At 39.1% G+C, this 14,866-nt stretch overlaps 1 protein-coding gene across 2 annotated transcripts in view; it reads left to right on the top strand.

The window, feature by feature from the left end:
• Nucleotides 1-1,920: 1,920 nt before the first annotated feature.
• Nucleotides 1,921-14,866, top strand: part of SPAG16 (sperm associated antigen 16) — a 965,654-nt gene continuing 952,708 nt past the window's right edge. For both annotated transcript variants that reach the window (XM_043910138.1, XM_043910139.1), the window contains exon 1: nt 1,921-2,100. In XM_043910138.1, the coding sequence (XP_043766073.1) occupies nt 1,974-2,100 (127 nt within the window). In that variant the 5' untranslated portion in view covers nt 1,921-1,973. The remainder of the gene's footprint in view (nt 2,101-14,866) is intronic.

Genomic DNA, 14,866 nt, shown 5'->3' with positions numbered 1-14,866 from the left:
CAATGAGTTGGCTCTTTGCATCAGGTGGCCAAAGTATTGGAGTTTCAGCTTTAGTATCTGTCCTTCCAATGAATAGTCAGGATTGATTTCATTTAGGATTGACTGGTTTGATCTCCTAGCAGTCCAAGGAACTCCTGAGAGTTTTCTCCAACACATCTCCCTTTTTGAGTATTTGACATTTCTAAATGTATTTAAGTTTTGCCTTAGAAGTTTTTTGTATATATGTAAATTTCTTATAAATTTAATATCCAATTGGGGTTTGGCTAACTTATTTAATATTTTAAGTATATTTTATAAAAATATATTGAAAATATTTGATATATTGAACACTGTTTTGGGGAGGGTAACTTTGCTTTTAATAGTGATATAAAATGAAAATATCCAATGAAACCATTTTATAAAGCTCTATTGGAGTGGAGCTTTTATAAAGCTCTATTTAGATGTCTATTACACTTTTCTTTCAAAAAAGAATTAAATTTCTGAACAAGCAAGATTTACTTTTGTAGGTAGAGACCTTGCTTCTTGATGACCTTTAGCGCTTCTCATGTTACTTCATTTCATTTAATCTATATTTTTGTAAGGTGGATATTAAAATTATTGTTTTAGAGAAGAGAAAACGAAGGCTTGATACTTTTGAACTGTGGTGTTGGAGAAGACTCTTGAGAGTCCCTTGGACTGCAAGGAGATCCAACTAGTCCTTCCTAAAGGAGATCAGTCCTGGGTGTTCATTGGAAGGACTGATGAAGCTGAAACTCCAATATTTTGGCTACCTGATGCAAAGAATTGACTCATTTGAAAAGACTGATGCTGGGAAAGACTGAAGGTGGGGGGAGAAGGGGATGACAGAGAATGAGATGGTTGGATGGCATCAGGGACTCAATGGACATGAATTTGAGTATGCTCTGGGAGTTGGTGATGGACAGAGAAGCCTGGCCGCGGCAGTCCATGGAGTCGCAAAGAGACACGACTGAGTGACTGAACTGAACTGAACTGAATGGTGGAGTCACGCTCTGAATGCAGCCTCTCTGGTTCCAATAATGAAGCTCTTAATCATTTCATTATAAGTTACCACTATTTTTTTTTGGTATTAAATGGGAACTTTTATGAGTTGCTTGTTTGACATCAATTTTTCAAGAGTGTAGGCTAAAAAAGAATCTGTAAAGAAAAGGGCCCTGCAGATGCTTCTGACGCATACACAATATAAACCTGAAGAAAATTATGTCATAGCAAAAGGATTGCACATGATTGGGCAAACATTTATTATACATTATTTTAGGATCACTTGTACCTCAAAGTTCATATGGAACGGCATTACTTTGGTAAGAATTAACGATACACCTCCAAGTCCTAGAATATAAAACCAAAGTCAAAACAGACGTCCAGATAATTAATATTTTAAAGGAGCACGAGAACGGAATTGTTTAGGGTTTTTATTTGTAGTTCCCCTGGGCCAGTCTCTGAGTTATGATTTTTAGGATTTTTTTTCCCCCTTTCCAAGGCGCCAAAGATCTTCCTCTTTTCGATTAGTTTTCCCTGGGAACAGCTAGGACTTTACACATGCCTAAAATATTTGGGGACTGATGATGGGCATGTAAGAACCAAAAAAAAAAAAAAAAATTTAGAGAAGAAAGCAAAGTGAAAAACAAATGCTTCAGGGTCAAAAACTGAAGAAAACCAAGCCACTTCGTTTAGAAAATGTGTGCAAACCAAGTCCACTGCTTCATTTTACCTCTTCCACTCTAGGCACTGCGTGCTGAGTGTTAGGGTAACCAGGGAACGGAGGTTGCCCCGGTAACGTAGAAAGCGCGGAGAGCTTCAACGCTTAGGGCTCCAGGCAGCCCTTCCGGGCCCGCGTGGTGGGAGGGGTGGAGGCCAGACTCTCGCGAGAGCTGTGTGTGTGCTCCTCTACGTCTTCGCGGTTGGCCTTAGGGCTGCGGCGGCCAGTCGGGGGCAAGGCGCCCGGAGCGTTTCAGATGGCTACTCAGCAAGGAACGCCCTCCTCGGCCCTGCGGGTCCTGGAAGAAGCGTTGGGCATGGGCTTGTCGGCTGCCGGGGACACCGCGGAGGCGGTGGCTGCCGAGGGTGCCTACTACCTGGAGCGTATCCTTCGCGTGTAGGCGCGGCACCCAGACGCTGGCCGCGGTAATGGGTGTTGGGAGCGAGGGCGCCCTTTGAAGCTTGGGGTCCGCCAGCTGGTAGAGGCGCCTGTTGGATCTCACGGTGGTGTTTCGGACACCGCGACCCCGGAAACCTACCACTGTAATTTTTCGCCTTGTTGTGGTTGTAGGCTGATGTGTTCCTGTTGGAAAAAGTTCGTAGTCACCACTCAGTAAACTTTGCCATTTTGTTTAAAGTAGCCCCACAAATTAATCCAACCCTCATTTCACTCAGTGGTTTTCTTAAGCCCGGCTCCCCGACCCGCCCCCCCGCCCCCAATCCTTCAGAATGCCGTGAAAGTAAATTCCGTAGGGCAATATCCAGAGGTTAAGGAAAAAACCGCTCCCTTTAGGCTTTAACATCAGGATGTCCAGTCAGATCCTGTAGATGGCCCAGTTGTCCAGTGCTTCTATGATTTGTTTTGGTAGCAACGACCTACTGGATAGTTTCATTGTGGGCTACTTGATGATGATAACTCCCCCCCGCCCCCCTCCCCGGCCCCTTTAGCTGCTAAATGGTATCTTGGTGAGCTGACAAGTCTCAGAGATGCTACGAAGAAATCAGATAAGACAGTGTTGAGCAGGTATCAATGGAAATAACTAGAGAAATTGAATAGCCACATGTGGATGTGTAGGCTAACTATTTCTTGGGTAAAACTTTTGAGCTCCTCTAAATTAATGTACGGGAGAGGGGGAGGGTTCATGAGAAAGGTAACTATTCTTCTGTCAGATAAGAGAGAGATCTGTTTTATTCTTAAAGGTATCAAGGAAACTGCAAAATCTGTGTTTTTTTTCTTTTGTTGTTGTTCAAATATAATCCACCTGGATTTAATTCAAGATTTAAGAGATCCAACATTGATTCATTTTGTAGGTTTTTAAACTGATTAACCTGTCCTGACTCAGACCTAGTATACATCCCTGCTACAAAGAGCTTTGAAGAACTTGATTGAAAAGCTCAAACAAAATATATGTATTTTATTCAATGCAGGCATGATATTTATAAGAGTGTGTTTGAATAATTTGAAAGCAATTTGAGAGAAACATGTGGGTGCTCTAGTGTTTTAAGTGAGGTTTCATATTCTGTTCTCCTGACCCTTAACAAGCTGTCTTTTCCAGTAATATACCTTTTTAAATTAAAAAACAATTCAGTGACTCTTTCATAGCTGATTTATATCTAAAACAAAGTTATTCAATAGCCATGCTAGTGATAACCAGGTATCTTATATCTGCCTGCATTATAACGATTTCTGTCACAGTATTTTGAGTGTTAATATGAGACAAATAGAGTGAGGTAAGTTTTTGCAAACATCTTTATGAAATAAGTCATGAGACTCCAATATAGTTCAACTTTCACTAATGAAAATCTGGTTTACTTAATTTGCATGGAGGTCATTGAGTTGCAACTGCCAACATATCAGACTTTTCCAAGTTATCACATTTACAAATATAAGCAACTATAACTTTTTCAGGTCAGTCGCTCAGTCATATCCAACTCTGTGACCCCATGAACCACAGGAAGTCAGGCCTCCCTATCCATCACCGTCAGTGTCTATCCAAACCCATGTTCATTGAGTCAGTGATGCCATCCAAACATCTCATCCTCTGTCGTCCCCTTTTCCTCCTGCCCGCAATCTTTCCGAACATCAGGGTCTTTTCAAATGAGTCAGCTCTTTGCATCAGGTGGCCAAAATACTGGAGTTTCAGCTTCAACATCAGTCCTTCCAATGAACACCCAGAACTGATCTCCTTTAGGATGGACTGGTTGGTTCTCCTTGAAGTCCAAGGGACCCTCAAGAGTCTTCTCCAGCACCACAGTTCAAAAGCATCAATTCTTCGGCACTCAGCTTTCTTTATAGTCCAACTCTCACATCCATACATGACTACTGAAAAAACTATAGCCTGGACTAGACGGATCTTTGTTGACAAATTAATGTCTCTGCTTTTTAATATGCTGTGTAGGTTAGTCATAACTTTCCTTCCAAGGAGTAAGCATCTTTTAATTTCATGGCTGCAGTCACCATCTGCAGTGATTTTGGAGCCCCCCCAAAATAAAGTCAGCCACTGTTTCCACTGTATCCCCATCTATTTGCCATGAAATGATGGGACCAGATGCCATGATCTTAGTTTTCTGAATGTTGAGCTTTAAGCCAACTTTTTCACTCTCCTCTTTCACTTTCATCAAGAGGTTCTTTAGTTCTTCACTTTCTGCCATAAGGGTGGTGTCATCTGCATATCTGAGGTTATTGATATTTCTCCTGGCAATCTTGATTCCAGGTTGTCCTTCTTCCAGCCCAGCGTTTCTCATGATGTACTCTGCATATAAGTTAACTAAGCAGGGTGACAATATACAGCCTTGACATACTCCTTTTCCTATTTGGAACCAGTCTGTTGTTCCATGTCCAGTTCTAACGCGTGCTTCTTGACCTGCATACAGGTTTCTCAAGAGGCAGGTCAGGTTGTCTGGTATTCCCATCTCCTTCAGAATTTTCCACAGTTTATTGTGATCCACAGAATCAAAGGCTTTGGCATAGTCAAGAAAGCAGAAATTGATGTTTTTCTGAAACTCGGTTACTTTTCGCTGGTCCTACGAATGTTGGTTCCTCTGGTTCCTCTGCCTTTTTTAAATCCAGCTTGAACATCTGGAAGTTCACGCATTGCTGAAGCCTGGCTTGGAGAATTTTAAGCATTACTTTACTAGCGTGTGAGATGAGTACAATTGTGCGGTAGTTTGAGCGTTCTTTGATATTGCCTTTCTTTGGGATTGGAATGAAAACTGACCTTTTCCAGTCCTGTGGCCACTGCTGAGTTTTCCAGATTTGCTGACATATTGAGTGCAGCACTTTCACAGCATCATCTTTCAGGATTTGAAATAGCTCAACTGGAATTCCATCACCTCCACTAGCTTTGTTCATAGTGATGCTTCCTAAGGCCCACTTGACTTCACATTCCAGGATGTCTGGCTCTAGGTGAGTGTGCATGATCATACGATTGTGATGATCTGGGTCGTGAAGATCTTTTCTGTACAGTTCTTCTGTGTATTCTTGCCACTTATTAATATCTTCTATTTCTGTTAGGTCCATACCATTTCTGTCCTATAGTGAACCCATCTTTGCATGAAATGTTCCCTTGGTATCTCTAATTTTCTTGAAGAGATCTCTAGTCTTTCCCATTCTGTTGTTTTCCTCTGTTTCTTTGCATTGATCGCTGAGGAAGGCTTTCTTATCTCTCCTTGCTATTCTTTGGAACTCTGCATTCAGATGGGTATATCTTTCCTTTCCTCCTTTGCTTTTTGCTTCTCTTCTTTTCACAGCGATTTGTAAGGCCTCCTCAGACAGCCATTTTTCTTTTTTGCATTTCTTTTTCTTGGGGATGTTCTTGATCCCTGTCTCCTGTACAATGTCACAAACCTCCGTCCATAGTTCTTCAGGCTCTCTGTCTATCAGATCTAGTCCCTTAAATCTATTTCTCACTTCCACTGTATAGTCATAAGGGATTTGATTTCAATCATACCTGAATGGTCTAGTGGTTTTCCCTACTTTCTTCAATTTAAGTCTGAATTTGCCAATAAGGAATTCGTGATCTGAGCCACAGTCACCTCCTGGTTTTGTTTTTGCTGACTGTATACAGCTTCTCCATCTTTGGCTGCAAAGAATATAATCAATCTGATTTCAGTATTGACCATCTGGTGATGTCCATGTGTAGAGTCTTCTCTTGTGTTGTTGGAAGAGGGTGTTTGCTATGACCAGTGTGTTCTCTTGGCAGAACTCTATTAGCCTTTGTCCTGCTTCATTCTGTACCGCAAGGCCAAATTTGCCTGTTACTCCAGGTATTTCTTGACTTCCTACTTTTGCATTCCAGTCCCCTATAATGAAAAGGATATCTTTTGGGGGTGTTAGTTCTAGATGGTCTTGTAGGTCTTCATAGAACCATTCACCTTCAGCTTCTTCAGCATTACTGGTTGGGGCATAGACTTGGATTATTGTAATGTTGAATGGTTTGCCTTGGAAATGAACAGGGATTATTCTGTCGTTTTTGAGATTGCATCTAAGTACTGCATTTTGGACTCTTTTGTTGACTATGATGGCTTTTTAGGATTTTTTTTTTAATTGAAGTAAAACCTATGTACAATATTATATTAGTATGAGGTGTACAACATTGTGATTCATTATTCTTATACTTTATGAAATATTTGCCACTAGAAGTCTAGTTACTGTAGGTCACCATACAGAGTTTTGCAATATTATTGATTATATTCCCTATGCTGTACATTACTACACCACGACATATTTGGTTTGTAAGTGGGAGTTTGTACCTCTTAATTCCTGACATATTTTTCACCAGTCTCCCCATATCCCTGATCTCTGGAATCCATTAGATTTTTTTTCTCTTGAGACTATTTCTCTTGAGCTTGATTATTTTTTATTGTTAGAGTCTACATATAATTGAAACCTTACAGTATTTGTCGTTTATTTAGTATGATACCCTGAAGGCCCATACATGTTGTTTCAAATGGCAAGATTTTAGTTTTCTTATGGCTGAGTAGTACTCCATAGTATTTATGTGTACTACATCTTCTTTATCCATTTATCTGTTGATGGAAACTTAGGTTATTTCCACATATTGACTATTGTAAATAATGATGCAATAAACATAGACTGCATATATCTTTTCAAATTAGTGTTTTGTTTTCTTCAGATAAGTACCCAGAAGTGGAATGTTTGGATCATATATTAGTTCTCTTTAAAAATTTTTAAGGAACATTTTTACTGTTTTCCATAGTAGTTGCACCAATTTACATTCCCCTAAACAGTGCATGGGGGTTCCCTTTTCTTCACATCCTCACCAGCACTTGCTATTTCTTGATTTTTGATAATAGCTATGCTGACAGGTGTGAGGTGATATCTCATTGTGGTTTTTGTTTACTTCTCCCTGATGATTAAAGATGTTGAAAACCTTATCATATGTATGTTGGCCATCTAAATATAGTCTTTGAAAGAAATGTCTATAGGCCTCTGCTCATTTTTAATTGGTTTATTGACTTTTTTGATGTTGAGTTTTGTGAGTTCTATACATATTTTTGATATTAATTCCTTGTCAGATATATGATTTGCAAATATCATCTCCCATTCAGTAGACTGCACTTTCTATTTTCATTTTGTTATTTTTTTGTTGTTATGCAAAAGTTTTCTAATTTGATGTAGTCTCATTTGTTATTTTTGCTTTTGTTTCTTTTGCCTGAGGAGACAGATTGAAAAAATCACAGAGCATACTACTGCCCATGTTTTCTTCCAGGAATTTTATGGTTAAGGTTTTATATTTAAGTCTTTGATCCATTTTGAGTTTATTTTTGTATGTGGTGAAAGAAAATGGTCCAGTTTCATTCTTTTGCTTATGGCTGTCTAGTTTTCCCAGGACCATTTAAAAGAGACTGTATTTTCTTCAGTGTATAGGTTTGCTTCCTTGATTGAGTGTCCATATAAATATGGGTGTATTTATGGGTTCTGTATTTTGTTACATTTATATATCTGTTTTGTGACAGTTTCTTACATTTTTGATTATTAAAGCTTTTTAGCAGTGTGATAATTCCAACTTTGTTTTTATACATTAAGATTGTTTTGATATTCAGGGTATTTTGTTTTTCCATACAAATTTTAGGTTTATTTTTTACAGTTCTATGAAAAATGTTATTGATGTTTTGATAGGGATTTCATTGACTCTGTATGTTGCTTTGAGTAGTGTGAGTATTTTAGCAATATTTATTCTTCCTATCCATGAGCCAAAGATGGAGAAGCTCTATACAGTCAGAAAAAATAAGACCGGGAACTGACTGTGGCTCAGATCACGAATTCCTTATTGCCAAATTCAGACTTAATTGAGGAAAGTAGGGAAAACCACTAGACCATTCAGGTATGACCTAAATCAAATCCCTTATGACTATACAGTGGAAGTGAGAAATAGATTCAAGGGATTAGATCTGATAGAGTACCTGAAGAACTATGGATGGAGGTGTGTGACATTGTACAGGAGGCAGTGATCAAGACCATTCCCAAGAAAAAGAAATGCAGAAAGGAAAAACAGTTGTCTGAGGAGGTCTTACAAATAGCTGAGAAAAGAAAAGACATGAAAGGCAAAGGAGGAAAGGAAAGATACACCCATTTGAATGTCGAGTCCCAAAGAAGAGCAAGGAGAGATAAGAAAGACTTCCTAAGTGAACAATGCACTGAAATAGAGGGAAAAAATAGAATGGGAAAGATTAGAGATCTCTTCAAGAAGATTAGAGATATCAAGGGAACATCATGCAAAGATGGGTACTATAAAGGACAGGAATGACATGGTCCTACAGAAGCAGAAGATATTAGAAGAGGTGGTGAGAATGCACAGAAGAACTGTACCAAATCACGACCCAGATAACCAGGATGGTGTGATCACTCATCTAGAGCCAGACACCTGGAATGTGAAGTCAGGTGGGCCTCAGAAAGCATCACTACAAAAAAAGCTAGTGGCGGTGATGGAATTCCAGTTGAGGAATTTCAAATCCTGAAAGATGATGCTGTGAAAGTGCTGCACTCAATATGCCAGCAAATTTGGAAAACTCAGTAGTGGCCACAGGATTGGAAAAGGTCAGTTTTCATTAAAATCCCAAAGAAAGGCAATATCAAAGAATGCTCAAACTACCGCACAATTGCACTCATCTCACATGCTAGCAAAGTAATGCTCAAAATTCTCCAAGCCAGGCTTCAACATTACGTGAACTGTGAACTTCCAGATGTTCAAGCTAGATTTAAAAAAGGCAGAGGAACCAGAGATCAAATTGCCAACATCCGTTGGATCATCGAAAAAGCAAGAGAGTTCCAGAAACAATACATCTGCTTTATTGAGTAAGCCAAAGCCTTTGACTATGTGGATTATAACAAACTGGAAAATTCTTCAAGAGATGGGAATACCAGACCACCTGACCTGCCTCCTGAGAAATCTTTATGCAGGTCAAGAAGCAACAGTTAGAACTGGACATGGAACAACAGACTGGTTTCCAAATTGGGAAAGGAGTATGTCAAGGCTATATATTGTCACCCTGCTTATTTAACTTATATGCAGAGTACATCATGAGAAATGCTGGACTGGATGAAGGACAACCTGGAATCAAGATTGCCAGGAGAAATATCAATAACCTCAGATATGCAGATGACACCACCCTTATGGCAGAAAGTGAAGAACTAAAGAGCCTCTTGATGAAAGTGAAAGAGGAGAGTGAAAAAGTTGGCTTAAAGCTCAACATTCAGAAAACTAAGATCATGGCATCTGGTCCCATCACTTCATGGCAAATAGATGAGGAAACAGTGGAAACAGTAGCAGGCTTTATTTTTTTGGGCTCCAAAATCACTGCAGATGGTGACTGCAGCCATGAAATTAAAAGACGCTTGCTCCTTGAAAGAAAAGTTATAACCAACCTAGACAGTTTATTAAAAAGCAGAGATATTACTTTGTCAGCAATGTTCCTTCTAGTAAAAGCTGTGGTTTTTCCAGTAGTCATATATGGATGTGAGAGTTGGACTATAAAGAAAGCTGAGCACCAAAGAATTGATGCTTTTGAACTGTGGTGTTGTTCTCCACAGCTTGAGAGTCTCTCTTAAGAGTCCACTGGACTGCAAGGAGATCCAACCAGTCCCTCCTAAAGGAAATCTGTCCTGAATATTCATTGGAAAGCCTGATGCTGAAGCTGAAACTCTAATACTTTGGTCACCTCATGTGAAGAACTGACTCATTTGAAAAGACCCTGATGTTGGGAAATGTTGAAGGTAGAAGAAAAAGAGGATGAGATGGTTGGATGATACCACCGACTCAATGGACATGAGTTTGAGTAACCTCCAGGAGTTGGTGATGGAGAGGGAAGCCTAGTGTGCTGCAGTCCATGGGGTCATGACTGAGCAACAGAACTGAACTGAACTGATCCATGAGCACAGTACAGTTTTCCATTCCTTTGTGTTGTCTTCAATTTATCATAGATTTATGTCAATTTTTTCAAATGCTTTTTCTGCATCTATTGAGATCATCATGTGTTTTTAACCTTTTATTTTGTTAATATGTTGTATCACATTGATTTATTTGTCCTTATTGAACTATTCTTGAGTTCATGGATAAATCCCAATTGATTATGATATATGCTCCCTTTCTGATTGTTTCTGTAATTTCTTCTTATATTCTCTTTCCTTGTGGTTTGATGATTTTCTTTACTGTTATATTTGAATTCTTTCCTTTTACTTTTAGTATATATTATAGGTTTCTATTTGTACTTGCAAATCTATATATACAGCAGTGTATTCAATAGTTGCTTAAATTTTCAAGAATTATGAAAGCACAACCTTTTTACCTCTCCATGTTTTATGTTTTTTATTTAATATTTTTCATCTTTTGCATTGTGTATTCCTTAACTACTTATTGTAGTTGTAGCTGTTTTTATGCCTTTGTCTTTAACTTTCACAGCTTTTTAAATGTTTGATCCTTTTCCTTTTCTATTTATTTGCTTTTACTAGTGAAATTTTTTTCTTTTGCATATTTTCTGATTTCTTGCTATGACCTTTCTTTCTACTTAGAGAAATCCCTTTATCATTTCTTATAAAGCTAGTTTAGTAGTGATGAATTCTTACTTTTTGTTGTCTGGGAAATTCTTTATCTCTCCTCCAATTCTGAATGATAATATTGCCAGTTAGAGTATTCTTGGTTGTAAGTTTTTTTTAGCACATTAACTGTATCATGCCCCTGTTTTCTGACCCATAAAGCTTTTGCTGAAAAATTGGCTTTACCCTAGGGGTTTCCTTGTATGTGACTAGTTGTTTCTTTTTGCTGCCTTTAACATTCTCTCTTTATTTTTAAATTTTGCCATTTTAATTGTAGTATGTCTTGGTGTGGCTGTCTTTGGGTTTATCTTGTTTGGAATTCTCTGTGCTTCCTGGACCTAGATATATTTCCATTCCCAATTTAAGGAAGTTTTCTTCAAATAGGTTTTCTGACCTATCCTTGCTTCTCTCCGTCTGGGACCCCTATACTATGAATGTTAGCATGCTTGGTGTAGTTTTAGGGATTCTTAAATTATCCTCATTTTTTTATTTCTTTATTTTTGCTCTTTATACTGAGCGAGTTACACTATTCTGTTTTCCAGATTGCTTATGTATTCTTCTGTATCTTCCAACCAGTTGTTGATTCCATCTAGTGTATTTGTCATTTCATTTATTTTGTTCTTCTCCTCTGGTTGGTTCAATCCTATATATTCCAACTCTTTATTGAGATTATCACTGTGTTCATTTCTTATTTTGTATTTGGTGAGAATTTTTATGACCATTACTTTGAATTCTTTATCAGGCAAATTATCTCTTTTTCATTAGTTTTTTTCCAGGGGTTTTATCAGTTTCCTTCATTTAGAACATTTTCTCTGTATCCTCATTTTGTTATACTTTCTGTGTTTGTTTCCATGTTTTAAGCAAAACAGTTATTTCCTTCAGTCTTGAAGTCATGTTCATGTGTAGGAGCATCCCGCTATATATAGCATGCATGTGTAGGTTGGCTTTGGTGGGCTGGCTGGAACTGAAGTGGGCATGGGCTGGGAAAGAAGGAGGGTGTTGAGTCATGCTGAGTGTGGGCTGTCATGGCAGGGAACCTGGAGCTGCAGTGGGCACAGGTAAGGGACATACTACAGCGGATTTTGTAGGCATTATTCAGTCTGTTGCCTCTGTGATAGGTAGGATTCAGAGTGAGTGAGTTTGTGCATGAGCCCTTTAAGAGTGGAGTTTTGGTTTCTTGTCAGAGTCCTCTAGCTCTTCTGTGTGTAAGACCCATTGGTTTTCAAAAGTCATACTTCATGGAGCCTCATATTTGTCATGCAGGTCCCCTGTCCTAGAGTTACCAACGTGGGACTTGGATTTCTTGCTCTTTAGCTGGGCTTCCATGGTTGTGATAGCCCCTCCCACTTGTGGGCTTCCTGGTGGCTCAGACAGTAAAGAATCTGCCTGCAATGTGGGAAATCTCGGTTCAGTCCCTTGTTTGGTAAGGTCCCCTCGAGGAGGGCCCTACCTGCTCCAGTATTCTTGCCTGGAGAATCCCCATGGATAGAGGAGCCTGGCGGGCTATAGTCCATGGGGTACAAAGAGTTGGAACTGACTGAGCTACTAAAAACAGCACAGCACTCCCACTTTTGTGGGTTGCCAGTCTATGGATGAGGGTCTTGACTAGATCTCACCTTTATCCCTCCTACATGTCTTCATGTTGTTTTTTTCTTTATATCCTAATGTAGCAGAGACGTTGTACTAGTCTTCAAGTTGTTCTCAGAGAGAGTTGTTATATATGTAATTGTAGTCTTGGTGTGTACTTGGGAGGAGGTGAGCTCAAGTTCTTCCTACTCTGCCATTTTGATCCCACCCTTCTTTTAGGATTTTATTATCCTTTTTGTGAATTATCTAGTCACTGCCTTTCCTCCATCTCTCTTTGGTTGCCTATTTTGGGTTTCAACCAGAGGGTAGTCAAGAGGTTACTAAACATTTAACCAATCAGTTTTCCTGGATTCAGTCTTCAGGTCATGAGACTGAATGTCTTTCAGTCTTTAGTCATGAGAACTTTAACCCTTAGTTAAATGAAGTTTGAGAGTAACTATTGAATGCCAATTATTCCTGTATCCCTGGTAGCTCAGATGGTAAAGAATATGCTTGCAACAATGCAGGAGACCCAAGTTTGATCCCTGGTTTGGGAAGATCCCCTGGAGAAGAGGATGGCAACTCACTTCAGTATTCTTGCCTGGAAAAACCCCATGGACAGAGGAGCCTGGCATGCTACAGTTCATGGGGTCACAAAAAGTTGGACATAACTGAGTAACTAGCACAGAAAAAAAAAACAAAAGGTGATTATGTTAGTTGCTGAAGTGGTAACTTTTTGGGTTTAAAGTCTTTAATTTTCAGGTAGTTTAGTTGAGCTATCGCAGTAGATAAATAAAAATTATAATATGCAAATGATCAGAAATCTGATGTTCTCTCCTTTGCACATATACTTAATCACTTCTAATTCACTAATTTGGTCCTGGACTTTCCTTGTTTATGACTAATCAGTTGCTCCTAGGATACTAGACAATGAGCTGTTAATATTGACCAAGGCTTGTGAAAGAGCTTGACTCAGATTCTCCAGGAAATCACCCTTTACTTTACTCTTCAACGTTCAGATATAAAGAACGTGTATAGGCTAGTGTGGTCCAAACCAGAAACCTAGCCATGATCCATGGGAGAGTGGCATCATTAGAAGTCTCACATTCTTTTAGCCAGTTTAGAGAATGTGTCCAGGAAACAGGATTATTATCGCTGAAACAACCCTCCTTTGTAACCGTCTAGCTACAATGGCGCCACCTGTTTCTCTTCCAAAGCACTTCATATCATTGCTTTTATGTTTTAAACATAAAATAATGCAAACATACATGATATTGTGTGAAGGTCTGTGTTTGTATGTTAATCACTCAGTCATGTCTGACTCTTTGACACCCCATGGACTGTAGCCCACCAGACTCCTCTGTCCATGGAATTCTCCAGGCAAGAATACTTGAGTGGGTTGCCATTCCCTTCTCCAGAAGATCTTCCTGATCCAGGGATTGAACCCAGGTCTCTTGCATTACAGGTGAATTCTTTACTCTGTGAGCCATTGGGGAAGCCCCATACACGATATAGTTCTTAACTATTTCCAGAATTTTAAGAGATCTAGTCATGGAATATATGGATTCTTTGATGAACACTCTTTTTTAGAAAGATACTAGCACCTTTGTGAAATATAAGGCTATATTTTAACTATGTTATCTATAAACTGGTTAGTGGGTGTCTCTAGTAATTGTAACAAAGGTTGATAGTCATTTATGAATGAATTCTCTATTAAAAATTAATGCTATTTGGAAGAGGTTTACAAGTGCAGTAGTGACCAGGGATGGTTGTCTTTTAATATGTGACTGCAGACATTTGGGAGTGCCTAATTCCAGTTGAGAGATGCAGGCTGGAATGAATTATACTAAGAAAGCTAATGCTTAATTGATTTTTTTTCTCCTTGTTGAAACAAAGGCCTTATTCAAGGAAGAGTAATGAAATGCATGAACTCCAGGGAAGTAGAACCACCAAAGTAGTATTGTTTTTGTTACCTACCCACTTTGTGCTGATTTTCTGCTTCCCTAACTGGCTTTTGATTATTATTTTGTCTTTCTAGGCATTTTAATACTAAAAATTTGACTTAAGACATCAGTTTGCTGGTCCCTGGAAAGATTTCCTTTGGCCCCAGCAGCAGTTTTTGAGGGTTGACTGAGTTTAAGCCTGTCCTTTGAGGCTAATCAACTGTGGATGCAGGACCAAAGTCAGCTATTTCCAAAAAATGCAAATTAAGGATTCCAGATCCTGAAATATGGTGATCACTCTAAACCGATACCCTGTCTAAGATACATGTTCAGTTGCTTAGTCTTGTCTGACTCTTTGTGATCCCATGGACTGTAGTCTGCTAGGCTCCTCTGTCCATGGCATTTTTCCAGGCAAGAATACCAGAGTGGGTTGCCATTTCCTACTCCAGGGAATCTTCCTGACGCAGGGTTCAAACCCTCGTCTCTTGAGTCTTCTGCATTGGCAGGCAGGTTCTTTACCACTAGTAGGAAAGACTGAAGGAAGCAAAACTGCAGTGGGAAGTATGGCAACAAATGTGCCAGTGAT

The sequence above is a fragment of the Cervus elaphus genome, chromosome 8 (genome assembly GCF_910594005.1).
Source record: "Cervus elaphus chromosome 8, mCerEla1.1, whole genome shotgun sequence".
Taxonomy (NCBI): domain Eukaryota; kingdom Metazoa; phylum Chordata; class Mammalia; order Artiodactyla; family Cervidae; genus Cervus; species Cervus elaphus.
This window is presented reverse-complemented; position numbering and strand designations above follow the sequence as displayed.